General features: G+C 32.3%; 2 protein-coding genes across 2 annotated transcripts; both read right to left on the bottom strand.

The window, feature by feature from the left end:
- Nucleotides 1-778: 778 nt before the first annotated feature.
- LOC106769677 (cytochrome P450 77A3) lies at nt 779-2,811 on the bottom strand. Its single transcript, XM_014655398.2, has one exon. The coding sequence runs from the start codon at nt 2,610-2,612 to the stop codon at nt 1,077-1,079; it is 1,536 nt and encodes a 511-aa protein (XP_014510884.1). The 5' UTR covers nt 2,613-2,811; the 3' UTR covers nt 779-1,076.
- An 8,425-nt stretch (nt 2,812-11,236) lies between these two features.
- Nucleotides 11,237-14,041, bottom strand: LOC106771146 (trihelix transcription factor PTL). Its single transcript, XM_014657068.2, has 2 exons — nt 13,424-14,041; nt 11,237-12,595 (listed from the first exon to the last, which is right to left on the bottom strand). Exons 1-2 carry the CDS (start codon nt 13,870-13,872, stop codon nt 11,488-11,490), a joined length of 1,557 nt encoding a protein of 518 aa, XP_014512554.1. The 5' UTR covers nt 13,873-14,041; the 3' UTR covers nt 11,237-11,487.
- Between the last annotated feature and the right edge of the window lie 690 nt (nt 14,042-14,731).

Here is a 14,731-nt window from a genome sequence, read left to right as displayed (position 1 = left end):
CACTGCATTTCTGATAAGAATATAAACTTAATCGAATTGTAATGAAATAACTTATCATATTCGTGGTTCTTAATGTTAAATCTTTGTTGTGTTCAAAAATCCGAACCATGAGAACTGCATTAACTATGTGTAGTTGTGAAGTGTGTATTGATTGGCAGAGAGATAAGTACATAACATCTACGTTTAACATGGCAGTTATTTGTCTTCTTCAACCATTGCTATCCCTGTTTCTTGCACATCACTTTCCAGACTCATACGATATTAAAAGCCAACAAAAGTTGATTCGTTACCAACTTCCTTTTTCAAAAATTCCTTAACCACAGAATCTCTCCCCTTAACTTTACTATATAATGCCAATCAACTTTAACAAACCTCACTCTCCTTTTCAACTTCCTCCAAAACCAAACACTCATTAGATAATTATATACTGTAATAATTTTTCTTACATTATATACACAGGTTTGAAGGAATCTCTTGATAGCTCTTCCAACAACACTAATCACAAGGATTTGGAGTATTCTATTTAGAACTAGTACATTAATTTTTAATTAATATATGTAGAAAAATTCATTTCGTATGTTAATAATGCTTTATTAAGTAACATTGCTTAATTTGAAGTGTCTTTAGGCTGAATATGCTGGAAAAAAATGTGCAAAGCTTAAAGGGATAAGATTTTCTGTTTATTGATTAGTAATCCAAAAAATCAAACTCAACAAATATGCATAGTTTCCTTCCATTGCCAATTAGTTAATTGACAGAAGGAGAAAAAGAAGAAAACTAACAAAGCTTTCACTTCATTCCAAACGGGATGGGTGAAGTCTACATTAGATCTGGATTTCTTCAAAAAGGATGTTTACTTGATAAATAAGATAAGTGTAAAAATGCACTAAAGATCCTGACAACTCCAAAACAAATTTCTCCCAACAAACCAGACCAATTAAGACAATAGAGATGAGATTAAACTTGCAGTTGTATGCAAATTAACCACAAACACGATGATGTATACATATAATAGTAATCATATTAATGATGATAAAGGTTTTATGTTATCTGTAAAATCCAGAAGCAGCAAAATTTTACAACTGCAGCTTTTCTCTCGGTTTGATGGTTGCTCTTAGAGATTCTTTCATGACCACAGTGAACTCCCACTTACCACTGAAATCCAACTTCTTCTCTGGAGGGTAAGCACCCCACTCAAACTCCTGCACCATCCTAGCCATCATGAGGTGAATATGCACTGTGGCCATTCCCAAGCCAGGGCATATCCTTCTCCCAACCCCAAATGGAATCATCTTCACGCCAGTTACCCCAGTTATGTCTGCTTCCTCTCCCCCAGAGATGAATCTGTCAGGGTCAAATTTCTCAGGGTTGGACCAATATTTGGGGTCCTCACCAATGGCTGGAGTGTACACCTCAACGTTTGCATCAATGGGTATGTCATACCCTCCCAGAGTGGTAGGCTCAGTGACAGCATGTGTGAGCACGAAGTGTGTTGGAGGGTGCTTCCTTAGGAGTTCCTTCACCACAGCATGAAGGTAAGGCATTTTCTCAACGTCCTTTTCATCCACCTTCTTTACTCCCACCGTCCTCTTAATTTCTTCATACAGCTTTGTCTGAACCTCAGGATTCGCTATGAGCTGTGCTATGCCCCACTCAACCGCTGTGGCTGTTGTGTCCGTGCCTCCATTGAGAAACTCTGAGCACAGTGACACTAATTCAGCATCCGAGGGTGCTGATTTCTTCCCATCAACTTTCAGATCAAATAGTGTGTCCAGGTAGGAAAATGTTGTCGCAGTGTGATCTGACCCTGGATTTTGGATTGCCCTCCTTCTCTGCTCAATGATGGGGGCTATAAACTCAACCTGTTCTCTACGCACCTCCAATGCTCTCTTTCTTTGCTTCGAGAAAAAGGGACTTAGGATTGGAAGATAGTCATCGATTCTGGGATCCAAGGTGATTAGAACATTCTTCATAACCTGGTCTATTCTCTCCACTGTTTTCTCATCCATCTCTAGACCAAAACACATAGCCACAAGTATGCAAAACACAGCAAACCTGGCATCTTTGAGGACCCAAACCACCCCGCCGTTGCTCTCCCCTTCAGCCTTGAGCCTGTTGATGAGCTTGTCCATTGCGTTGTCCCTCACAGTGCGAAACTCCTTGAGCCTGGTGGAGCTCAGCATGTTCTGCACCATGTTCCTCCTGAGCGACTTCCAAACAGGGCCATACACTGCCGCATTCACGGTGAACTTGTTCTCACTAAAGATGGTTCTGGTGGGGTTCTCAGGAGGCCTCGTGGCATATGTTGCCCCTTTTTGAATCATGGCCTCGTGGACCAGCTTTGCATCGGTGAGGATGATCATGGTCCTCTTCCCCATCTTGAGGGTGAAGATTGAGCCATATTTGAGCCTGACGTCGTTCACATACTCAAAGAACGGCTTCCCAGAACGAGCAACTTGAAAAAGGTTCCCCACAATAGGCCATCCGGGGGGTCCTGGGGGAAGGTTCAACTTCTTGGATTTGGTTCTGCGAGTGAGGAAGAAAACCAGGCCTGCTATGAAGAGGGCCAAGGCAGTGAAGGTAAGACGATCATAGAAAGAAAGTGTCACCATTTTTGGGAGAGAGAGAAAAAGGGTTGTTGGAGGAGATGATCAATAAGTGAAGAATGCATGGAGGGTATAAAAATGGGAGGCAGCGTGAAATTGTAGGTGAGGTTAATTAAAGCAGTTTGAAGCGAAGAGATGAAGGTGGTTGTGTTGGTGTGAGAACTTTTTGGTTACTGCTACACTTGTGCTGAGACGGGGTTCTGATACTGACAGCTACTTAATGGACTCAACAACTTTGATAAAACAACTTTGGACATGCCATGCTTTGAAGAAGTGATGCAAAATTTATGGCTAACCACAAGAAAACAAATGCTGCGGCTCACAGGTAAGGGGCTAAAAACATTAAATGCACCACGATAACTTCACAACCCTGATGTGGCATTGTTTCAAACACGTGGCAGATAGTAAAAAGGTCTTACGAAAGGGTTACGGAGAGAACAAGGAGACCTGCTTCACGCACCCTTCATCCAATAGTAATTGCCATGCACTCAACATGGATATTGAAAACATGGTCAACGACATATTTTGACGGTCTTCAACCCACACACTCAACCTACCAAACTTTCTTTTCTTTCTTTAAACAATTAAGTCCATTTTTTTCTCTCGTCAATTCCATGTTTGCTTTACAAAAAGGAAATAAAAGAACCATCAAAATGGCAAATAAATTATTTAGAAAATGTATTTTTCAATATTCTTTAATTAGATGGAAAAGTAAATTATTTAAATTATTATCCTCAATGTATAATAAAAATAAGAGTAAAATAGTTAATTTTATAGTTTAATTTTTTATTATTATTTATATTTCGAGGTTTTCTTCCTTTCTACCAACCTAATGATTTTGAATAGGAAAATGATATTTTAACACTTTTTTTTTTACATCATTTTGACACTGCACACGTATCAAGATGTGATTGGACGATTTCAAATTAAAAAAATAAACATTAGTTTTTTTCTTCCAAATATATCTCTGTCTCAACTTTTTTAATTTAAAATCTCTAGTTACATTTTAACATGTGTACAGTGTCAAAATAATGTAAAAAAAAATGGTATTAAAATATCATTTTGCTTTTGAATATCCTTTGCATCTTCATCTTTTATCACTGACAAACACAAACTTGGCCATTGTTTGCTCTGATAAATGTTACTCTGTATGTATGTTGGAAGATGCGGATTTATATAAACTATTTCAACCAATCATTTTAGTTTGCAAAAAAATGGATCATCAAAATTAATTAATTACTTAGTTAATTTAAACAACTCAATAATATTATTTAACAAAATTAAGCTATAATTTAATTGATCTTTTATTGAAAATTCAAGTATTAGTTTAATTCTCACATTACTAAAATATGACAGAAAGATTATAACACCCGAAATACTAATTAAATAAAATATAAACATTAGTTTATGCATATATAAAAGTAATTCACCTGAGAAATTAAGTTTGAGATTAAGCATGATTGCAGCCATTAGCAGAACAGTGGGTGGGGGAACCTTGGTCAACGAGAAATTAGTGCTTAATCACAGTTGTTAAGGACGGTTGAAAGTTTTTTGGAGAAAATAACTGTTATAACAACATTGTTCGCATTACTTTCATATAATCACTTATATTGGTATGCTAAAAAAAAAATGTTTTAAAACAATTGAGATACATTGTCAAAATATCAATTATAAACTTAATACAATTAATTTGAAAAACATATATTTATTATAGTCAAATTAAAAGTGTAACATCTGAATTGAAGGAAAATAATTAAAAACTGGAGACAGTTTTCTGCCATTAGTATTATATAGTGTACTTTAATTCAATATTCATCATCATGTGTATAACCCAAAGGAAGTTGCTTCATATACTTAATTGGTAAAAGGCCTTTTTTTCCTTTTTCTTTATTTTATGAAATAACTATAAACTAAAACAAGTCATAAAATAAGAAATAAAGATATAAGTTTTTTTTTTTATATTGATCTTAAGTCTTAAATTATGTTCAATTTTATAAACTATGTTTAATATTTAGAAGCTAAACACTGATATTTAATCAATGATCATGATTATTGCTTTTGTTTGTTAATTTGTATTAGGATAAGATTCTTTGATTGCTTATTTAAAATCAACTTTGTTTAATCTCAGACAAACTTTAATTATAATAAAATCAATAAGGATAATGATATTTAGACAACATTTTTTTGACAACATTTGAACATTGATTACGTGTCAATATGTGATAGGTCAAAAATTATTCCACAATAATGTTTATGATTATTATTATTGATTGTGGAATAATTTTTGACCAATCACAGCTTGACACGTAATCAATGTTCAAATGTTGTCAAAAAAATATTGTCTAAATATCATTATCCAATCAATAATAGATAAACACACTTTTTTCACATAACAATAAAATATGTTGTTTAATTTGTTCTTCCAATCTTCAACGAAATCAATGATGGAAAACAAAATCAATAAAGAAGTAAATGCGTCTCTTTAATTCTCACCATAGTAGACAAATTAAAATATGCAAACAGTTTTTTTTTTTCTTTTTTTTTTCTATACCAATAACCCTACATCAATTAAATCGATCATGGGAATTTGTTGATAAGAATCGTGATTTATGACTTTTCATACAATTTGATTCTTTATAAACCTGATAACATAAAAGTATGTTACAATTATGTTATTTTAATACGTATAAATATCTCTGATGAAGGTATAGAGGAATAAGAATTTTGTTGATATAATATCATTAAATTCATTAATGATTTTAAGATATAATTTGTTTTGAAACTTACAATTTTATTACAGTTTTATTTTTAAAAAAAAGTATTAAAGTAATATATACTGATCAAAATATATGTGCTACGTGTGAATATGTGTTAATTTTAATGATAATAAAAATAAAAAATAAGAAAATTATTATTACTTCTATAATTACAAAAACAAAATAATTTAATATTTTTATTGCAAGTGAAAAAACAGTTAACTTTTAAAAAAGTAGTAAAAGGTAAAATAGTTAATTTATCTTAAAAAATTAATTATATAAAGGGTAAAATTTAAAATATATTTATTTTACTTTAATAAATAGTTACATCTAAAAAAAATTGCCAAAATCGAAAAAAAAAAACTTAAAATGTCATATAAAGAGTAAAATAATAAAGCAATTAATTTAAGGTTTTTAGTCCTTATACTTTTGGACGATTTTGGTTTTAGTCTCTCTTTTAAACTGAGATACAATTTAGTCCTTCAACTTTAGAAAACTCTGGTTTTAGTCTTTTTTAACAAATTTTTTTAATTTTATTTGCTATTTCAAACGCTTTTCTCAGTTAACATTGAAGCAAAAATGTGTCAAACAGTGTAAACAATCCAAATGCTATAATGAAATGTGTTTGAAACAACAAATAAAGTTAAAAAAATTTGGTAAAAATGACTAAAACCGGAGTTTTCTAAACTTGAAGGACTAAATTGTACCTTACTTTGAAAGAAGAACTAAAACCAAAACCGCCCCAAAGTATAGGGACTAAAAACATATTTAACCTTTTATTTAATTTAAAAAAACTATTATATAAAAGACAAAATAGAAAATAAAATATGGAATTTCATTATAGTATAGTATAGATAAATAATTTGTATAATTTTCTTTTATTATATAAATAGTTTTTTATTATAAATCATAGTTATTAGAAGGTTAAAACTAGAAAATAATTTTTATTATGAGTAATTATTTAAATTTAAAAAGATGGTTATTGAAGGATAAAGTTAAAAAAAAAAATCGTTTAACGAAAAAGTATATTAAAAGAATAAAATTAGAAACTAAAATTATTAAAGTAATTATTTAAATTTAAAAAAGCTGAAAATAAAATTGCAAAATAATTATACATATAAAGCTATTGAGTATTTGGTACTAATTGTTTAAACCGAATATGAAGAAATCGAAAACTAGAAATCATACTTTGCTTTTAGCCCTTCAACTAAAAAATAGATTTAAATTCAGTGTAAAAATAGGCATCTTCTGGACTAAAGTGTTAACCATTGAATACATCTTTCGACTTTAACCGATTGCCTGTTCTATAACCTCAATTCAACTAATTTGTCTTTCGATTTGAAGACAACATATTTAAGGAACATTTTGAGAATACTATATTAAGGAACATTTTTATAAAGCAGACAGCGATTATCTAATAAACATGTTTTGGATGGGGTCCAAGACACCGATCGCCTATAGGTTACGACGAAGAACTGAATCTCTCTGGTCAAGTGTTTCAGGATTCCTACCTCCTTTTACCCGAACGGCTGCAACCTGCAAGTTAGCACTCCGACGATCAAGTCAGCAAGGTTACAGCGAGAGTATTGTAGTAATGAGTAAAAATCCAACCCTTTACCTGACTGCTTACCCTCCTATTTATAGGTGATAAGTTTGGATATGGGCTGTAACCGTCTGTGTAGTGGCCCATGATCCCATGAGATTCTCCTGCAACTGCCCGTATTCAGAGGTCCATGATCCCATGGAATTCGCCCTACAACGCGACTGCTGGTAACGTGCCCTGATGTTTCGCCGAGACTTTCGCCCTGATTTGCGCATACATCTCTACACTTCAGCATTATGCCAACTTCTCTGTTATGCTAAATCCCTTTCTCGCACCCCGACCATATCGTCGGCTCTCCCGACCATTCAGTCGGTGTGCCCGATCCTCTCACATCTCAGCATTATGTTAAACATTCTGGCCCCTCCCTTTCCTGCGCCTCGATCATATCGTCGGCCCACCCGACCATATAGTCGGCATGCCCGATCCCCTCAACTCTTCCAAATCCTTCATTGCTAATGTGCTCCCCTACTCCACTAATGAATCCGATCACACTGCCGGTGTGACCGATCACCCCACTGTGTCCGGTTACCCTACCATACACATGAATACTGTGGTTTTACACCAATTACTGTCATCTACTTTTCTTTCTTCATTGTGATGCCAAATTTGTCGGCAAGATTTAATTCATCTGTTTAAAAGGTTAATTATTTAGTTTGATACGAATTAATGTCACCAAATTTGGTCCCAATATCAAACCCAGACACAACTTTTGAACTACAATAAATGGTATCGTATGTATGTCCCCAGTATTTCATTCTTCTTTCTCAAATTCCATTTTGCCTTTTCAAACTTCATGCATAAATGTTATCTCTGAACAAAAGTACCAGTCAAATAATTGCGTAGACCCCTTACCAAAATGCTCTGCATTTGTTAAAACAAATTACCATTTTAATACTAAAATGCTAAATTATTTTTATCTAAACTATATTATATTACCAGAATATAATGGTATACGTATTTTATTCTATATATGTTCACGTAATAATTCATAACATCATCATATGTTAGATTTTTTAATAAATCATATTAGGTATTATTATAAAATTGTAGCATCCCTAGCGGGTTGACACTCCAAAACTTTAATCATCATCTACCATTACATAAATATCCATAAAAGGAAAAAAAAATCAAGGAGGCATAAAAGGCCCGACAAAACTCATGTCAAAGAAAATAACACCCACCTAAAAAAACTATCACTAAATTCTAAACAAAAACTCAACTTTAAATCTCTACTAAAAAGATATTTAGAGAGACATCCCAAAAGAGAAAATCTAACTAAAAAAAACACATTCAATTATCTTTACTTATCTTAAAAATCTAAGTGACAATGATAATAACATTCAACTCAAATTACGATACTTCAATTGATAATATTGAATTATCTTTAGCAACTCTATTTCCATTAACTGTAATTCATCTTAAGAAGACATGAGCCAATTTACCTGCTTAAATTGAAGAATTTGTTTTTGTTCTGTTACGAATAAATAAATAAATAAAAATTTTAAAATAGAGAAGTCAGCAATATTTTTTTTTATACTTTTAGTAGAATTATTAAATATTTCAAATATATACGTCATTTAATTAAATTTAAAGAATAATAATAAAATAATAATTATTTAAATCTTTTACTATTCATTTACTCTTAAACAATATAAATAACAGTAAACTAATATATTTAAGAGTAGTATTATTAGGAAGAGAATATACTATTTTATTTGTTCGGTGATACAATATTGTGTAATAATATGAAATTGACCGTTTACAATATAATGTTGTATAATGTTTTTATAATTTTTTGTTAACATTTCATCATCAATATGCTTTACAAATGAGTATAACTTTTATCTGCTTTTATTATTTATATTTTTATTGTAAATGCATCTTTTAACTTTTATTTTTTTTCAAAAACCCAAACTGCAAAAAAATATATTTCTTTCTGTAAGACAACCAATCTTGAAAATCCTTCTTAGACATTAAACTTGGTATGTCGTATAGTGTAAAATACACATTAAAAAAGGTAAAATCACGAAACACCAAACCCTAGAACATTCATTTAGTGTTAACATGAAAAAAAAAAAACAATGAACTCTGTCAACAATTAGACAAACAAATCCTTGGCATCAATAACTAAATAATTTCTTATAAAATAACAATTATCAACAATTGTATGAAACCCGTCTAACTATTGGAAACATAAACTCCACCTATTTTTTCAACTTCTTCATTGCCATTTATATCGTAAGAAACAATGTTTCAGTAATTAACACAATCGTACTTTTACCCGTTCTAGAAGTATTGGTGCAGATAGTAATCATTGGGTGTAGAATTAAAAAGCCGACATTCAATTGCCGGATTGAGACCATATTTCAAAAGTTTTGAATCACGTAATTACCAGCTTTTTTCTGCACCTCCACAAATTCCTTTCTTGCACTCCCATAAAGTTTTGTATTTATGTACAATTAAAAATATAAATTGTGTCTTACGGAATATATAATTCGAAATAAAAATTTTAGCATACTAAAATATACAATACAATCTTAAATAATTTTTATTTTATGTCAAAATAAACTATTTGAAATATAATTTTTTAGATAGAGCTGAAACAATATTATGTATTGGGTTATGTTTCACAGGAAGGATAACCAATTAGGACTCACATACAAGGAGTTACATTTACGATTTGTTTTTCCGTAATCTTTTTTTTTTTTTTTAATTATTGGTATACTTTTACGGGAAAATGCAGATAGCATAATATAAAGTTGAGAATCAACCAGTAAAGTGCCTTGGCTTAAATAAACATTCTTCCCCTCTAATCATTAATTTGTTTTAATTTTGAGGAGTTTGTCCATAAGCTTGAAGAATTACTGAAATTATTTTCCATAAATAAGAAATAATTTATGCCTAAGTTAATTTATAAATTTTTATATAATTTTTCAATTTGATTTTCTATATAAATTAAATTTAGTTAACAAAACATGTATATAGATATAATAATGCGATGAAAAACTATTTTCGATTTATTTTAAACCTATCAAAGTTTGTAAAGTTTGGAGATTTTATAAGCTTAGACTATCATCTTTGGTTGGCTTTACATCCTTAAATCAGGGAGTGCAAAAAAAAGTTGCAAATAAAAATAAAAGAAAAATAATTTTTTAATACACCTAATTTTTTTACATTTATTTGATACCATCATTTATTACTTTTTGCTATTTTCTTTTTCTGAAAAATACAAAATTTTACATTTTTATCACCATTTTATCCTTATATTTTATGTCAAATAAATATAAAAGTGTATCATGATATTATTATTAAAAAAAATAATCTAATAGGTATGTTATAGCTGTAGACACGGGTAATGAGGTCTTGTAGCGAAATGAGAAAATATCAAAAGGGTAATCTAGTAAATTGCAAAAGTTTTATCCTTTAGTCGTATATTTGTCGTAAGAAGTTGAGAAAGACAACATGCATACCTTCTTATTTTAAGGACAATGATATTTTAACAATTTTTTACAACATTATGTACCACTATTTTATTGATTCGTATATTTGAAATAAACCAATCACAAATTGACGTATAAGCAGTTGTAAAAAAATTATCAAAAAAAAGTGGTTAAAGATACATTTTGCTTTGTCATGTGTATACTTTCTCTTTTTTATGCTTTCATTTAATAACCCTAAAAACTTATTTATTTATTTTTATTTTTATTAGTTAAATATAATATTTTACTTTTAATTAAAAGAAGTTGGAAAGTGAAAGTAAGAAAAAATGATGAGAGTGAAAATATAGTTTTCCTATTTTAATCGTACATGTCTTTTTCCTTTTTTATTTTCTTTTTGAACACGCATTCACTTCAACAAAACACATATTATTCATTTCTTTATGGAAAATATCCCTAGATGTATCTCCCCTTTTTATCTCTGATTTTCTATGCACTATCTTTTACCAAAAAAAAAATAATATTTACACAAGAGGATAAACTATTTGTTATTAATCTCTTTATATGAGATGTAAATGAATGTTATTAATTTATTTAAAACATATGTAAAAAAAGTAATCAGATTATAAACATACAGTGATCTCAGGTAAATCATTTCTACAAATAACAAAGATGTGAAGTAATCCTTAAAATAATAGGAGAATCGTGTGTAATCTTATTAAGCTTGAAGGGGTGAAATGCCTACTCCAAAAACTTGAAACTGCAATTTAGAAGCAATGACATGAACACAGAAGATACTGATACTTATAGTGTTTTAAATAGATGCATAATAAGTAATTAAACTCAAAATTAATCAAGAAAGTCAATGCTTATAGTGAAGCATGAGTCCTCATACGTTACACTAGATATAAAGTTAAAAACATGGCTACTAGAATAGCTTGTGATTTGCGAATGATTCAAACTTGGTAATTAATCCTAATCATGAGCCATTCACAAAGTTTCCTTTTAAAGCTCAGAACTGAAAAGCAAGTGTGCTATATACTACTTAACCTTTCTGATGAAGCCTGCGTTATAACAAGAATATGTCAAAGATCATCATCATCCGTCACCCTAAGTCCCAAATACCAAGGCCTTCTTTTCCCACCATCACACTCATCCACTGTCCTTCTCAGAGAGATGCTGATCTCATCCCATATTTGCTTGCACTCACTTCCACTCCTATCAAATCCCAAACAACCCAGTTTTGCTGATATTTCATCCCAAAGCCCATTCTCCAAGTACCCATTTTCTCTGAATCGTTGCTCAAAACCACTCCTTAGCTGTATCAAATTTGAAATCTCCATTTCTGTCCACCTACTGCTACTTCTTTGATCCACACCCTCCGAGGGAAATTCACTGCTCTCAATCTTTCCTTCTCCCTTGTTCTTATTTCCTGCTTCTTCAACCATAGCTTCATCCAGGGGCAATGCTTCCAGTTCTATCCCAACGTGTTTCCTCACAACCTCTATCAATGCAGCATCTCTTGCTTCAACCCATGCTTTCTCTTTAGCCCACNGTTCATGCACCTGTTGGTCAAACCACATTGACTCTTTCCTCTTCCTTTCTTCCTCCTTGGATGACATCTCTTGCTCTCTTTGTTCAACAACGCTCAGCATTCTCTCCATCCAAGCATCTTGCGTCTCTATGATCTTCCTCATGTGGGAATCCACAATCTCCTCCACTTTTGCTCTCCAGCTTTTTCTTAACCTCCTGTGATCACTTTGTCTTTCATCCAACAACGCTTTCTGCTTCTCCCTTGACTGCCTCATCATGAATGCAATGGCTGAAAGATCCTCCTCGTTGTTTTCAGACGAGGATGTCTCGAACTCAGATGAGTTTGAGATGCTGATGCTTTCTGAGCACTTGGGGTTATTACTAGAATCCCCATTGTGTTCTTGGTTAATTGCAAAGGTAGGTGTTTGAATGTTACCATTGTTTGCACCAGCACGATGGGTTTTATCTGAAGTTGAGGCATGATTTGTGTTTGCTTGGTCTCCACATATTGCTTCAAGCTGCCTGAAGAACCTGTAGTGCTTCCCATCTTGTCTACTGGCTTTACCTTCCTTCGTCTTCTTGTAATATTTGTACAAATTCTCAAACTTCTCTTTGCATTTCTTTCCACTTCTTTGGTACCCAAATTCCTCAGCCATTATCCTATACACGCATGCACATTAAAAATGTAAGTGGAAATTCGTTAGCACATTCTTTTATTTTTCCCATCCTTTTCCATCTGGGTGACAGTAATAGGAAAATCTTATTTGGTTCAAAAACCGTACTAATCACAAAACGTAACACCACATAAATTTTTCTTTTTTAGGCATGCATGCATGGAATTAACATTCGTATAATTGTAAATCCATTTAAGATTTAAGATTTCTCCATTAATAAGCGTTCTTATGTTTATCATTCTATCTTCTTTGTATTGTATATTAACAGATTGTGCTAAAGGATTAAAATAATAGAAACATTCTCTCTTCATTAAAGATGTCAGAAACATCAATACAATTATCCGAGTTCAATCAAGAAAATAAACTCCAATATATAGCCCTAAGTAGCTGAGCAAAGTAGCTAGCTAGGTCTAATAGTACTAAAAACAAAGACAGGCTTTCAGGGTGCTGAAAATCCTTGCACCCATANTTACTTACTCACAGAAAAACCAGTGCAAGTATGCACATTGAGTCAGTGGATTTCTTGGACAAAACTAGAAATAGATAACAAAAGCCACATGGATCTCTCAGTTATCTGTAAGTAATGGCCTGTCATTTTCAAATGCAATGAGGAAATTAGCCTCCCACCCCCCAAAAAATTGTAAACCAGCAAGATAAAAGGAAAAGACAGAAAGAACAAACATATTTCTTCACTCCTCACTCCTCAACCACACTATGCATTTCCCCAACTCGTTCTGAGTCTGAAAACAAAAACAGAAAGCAAAAAACAGTGGTTTTCTTCCTTTTTTTTTCAGAAGTTAGTATATACATATACCTAGAAATCTCATTCCACAAGGGTGCTTTCTGATTATTCTCTCTGAACTTGCAATCAAGACGAGATCTGATCTCTAGAAGCGAAAGGGTCTCCTGTCTTGGCCACCTGTTGTTCCCGGAATCAAAACCAAACCACCCTTTCTCTGCACTCTCCATGCTGCAGAATGCATGATCCGAGACAGCAGCAGTGGCAGCATTGGTAGGGTTGACACCAGAAGAAGAGGAATAGTCATGATGATGGGAAAAGTGAGTGAAGGCACGAGGGAAGAAAACGTCCCCAACCATGTTGTGGTCATAGGTGTTGGGTGGAATTGTAGTGGCAGCAGCAACCGGACTGAGACCATGGTGAAGACACAGTGGCTCAAGCAGGTGCGTGCTTGAAGGGTTCATATGGGTTCTGGGTGGTATAAAACGCCGGAGATCCTCCGGCAACCCATATGGGTCACCCATGTTCACTGAAGACAGTGAGAGAGAAAAGGAAAAAGGAAAAGCAAAACAAGGTGTACAGAAAACACAGAAGGGATGAGAGAAGGGACTCACTTGGTTCTATCACACAACAAGCAACACTTTTTATTTATTTTTCATTTACCTTTTTCACCCCCTATTTCATCTTTCACAAATTTGACGGCAGCCACGTTACTCCCTCACTACCTAATACAAAAATAATAAACTGACCTTCAAAATATATATTACTAAATTATATGAAAAAGTAAGCATTAAACTCACTTTACTTTTGCAAAATATGTTTATTCTTGAACTCTACGTGACTGTAATAATGAATTGGAGATAGTTATGAGGTATTTTTACAATGAAGAAATGAGATAGAAAGTAAGTAAAAGAATAAAAAAAAAGAAAAAAAAAGAGTGTGCAGTAATAAGAGATGAGTATTAATGGTGAAGGACGAAACGGACGTTGATTGTTTTAGTAACTTATTATTATTATTTGAGAAGAGGGGACAGGATCCGAGTCTACCGCAACTCTTAAAAGTTAGACTCATCTGGGTCAGAGCATGAGAGAAAGAGAAAGAGGAAGAGAAAGGAGAAGGTAATTAAAGAAGGTGATTTAAATAGTAAAGATTGAAGTACTTGGTAGGGAAAGTGTAAATTATAGGTTCCTCTTAGAGCCATCCTTTGTTCTTCATACCTAGGAGATATAAAAAGTACCATCATCAAATGGTTTTCCTTATTCTTCAGCTGAATCATCTTCTAGAGAGACAAACAATTGCTGTTAAATTCTCTTCTTTCATTCTAAACCAAAACTATTATTATTATTATTATTATTATTTCTATATACATACTGAGGCAGTGCA

The sequence above is a fragment of the Vigna radiata genome, chromosome 8 (assembly GCF_000741045.1).
Source record: "Vigna radiata var. radiata cultivar VC1973A chromosome 8, Vradiata_ver6, whole genome shotgun sequence".
In the NCBI taxonomy this organism is placed as follows: domain Eukaryota; kingdom Viridiplantae; phylum Streptophyta; class Magnoliopsida; order Fabales; family Fabaceae; genus Vigna; species Vigna radiata.
The sequence above is the reverse complement of the archived record's forward strand: the minus strand, read 5'-3'. Positions and strand labels throughout refer to the sequence as shown.

Excerpts from the sequence above, each read along its gene's own strand:
- LOC106769677 (XM_014655398.2), bottom strand. The coding sequence starts at position 2,612 with ATGGTGACACTTTCTTTCTATGATCGTCTTACCTTCACTGCCTTGGCC.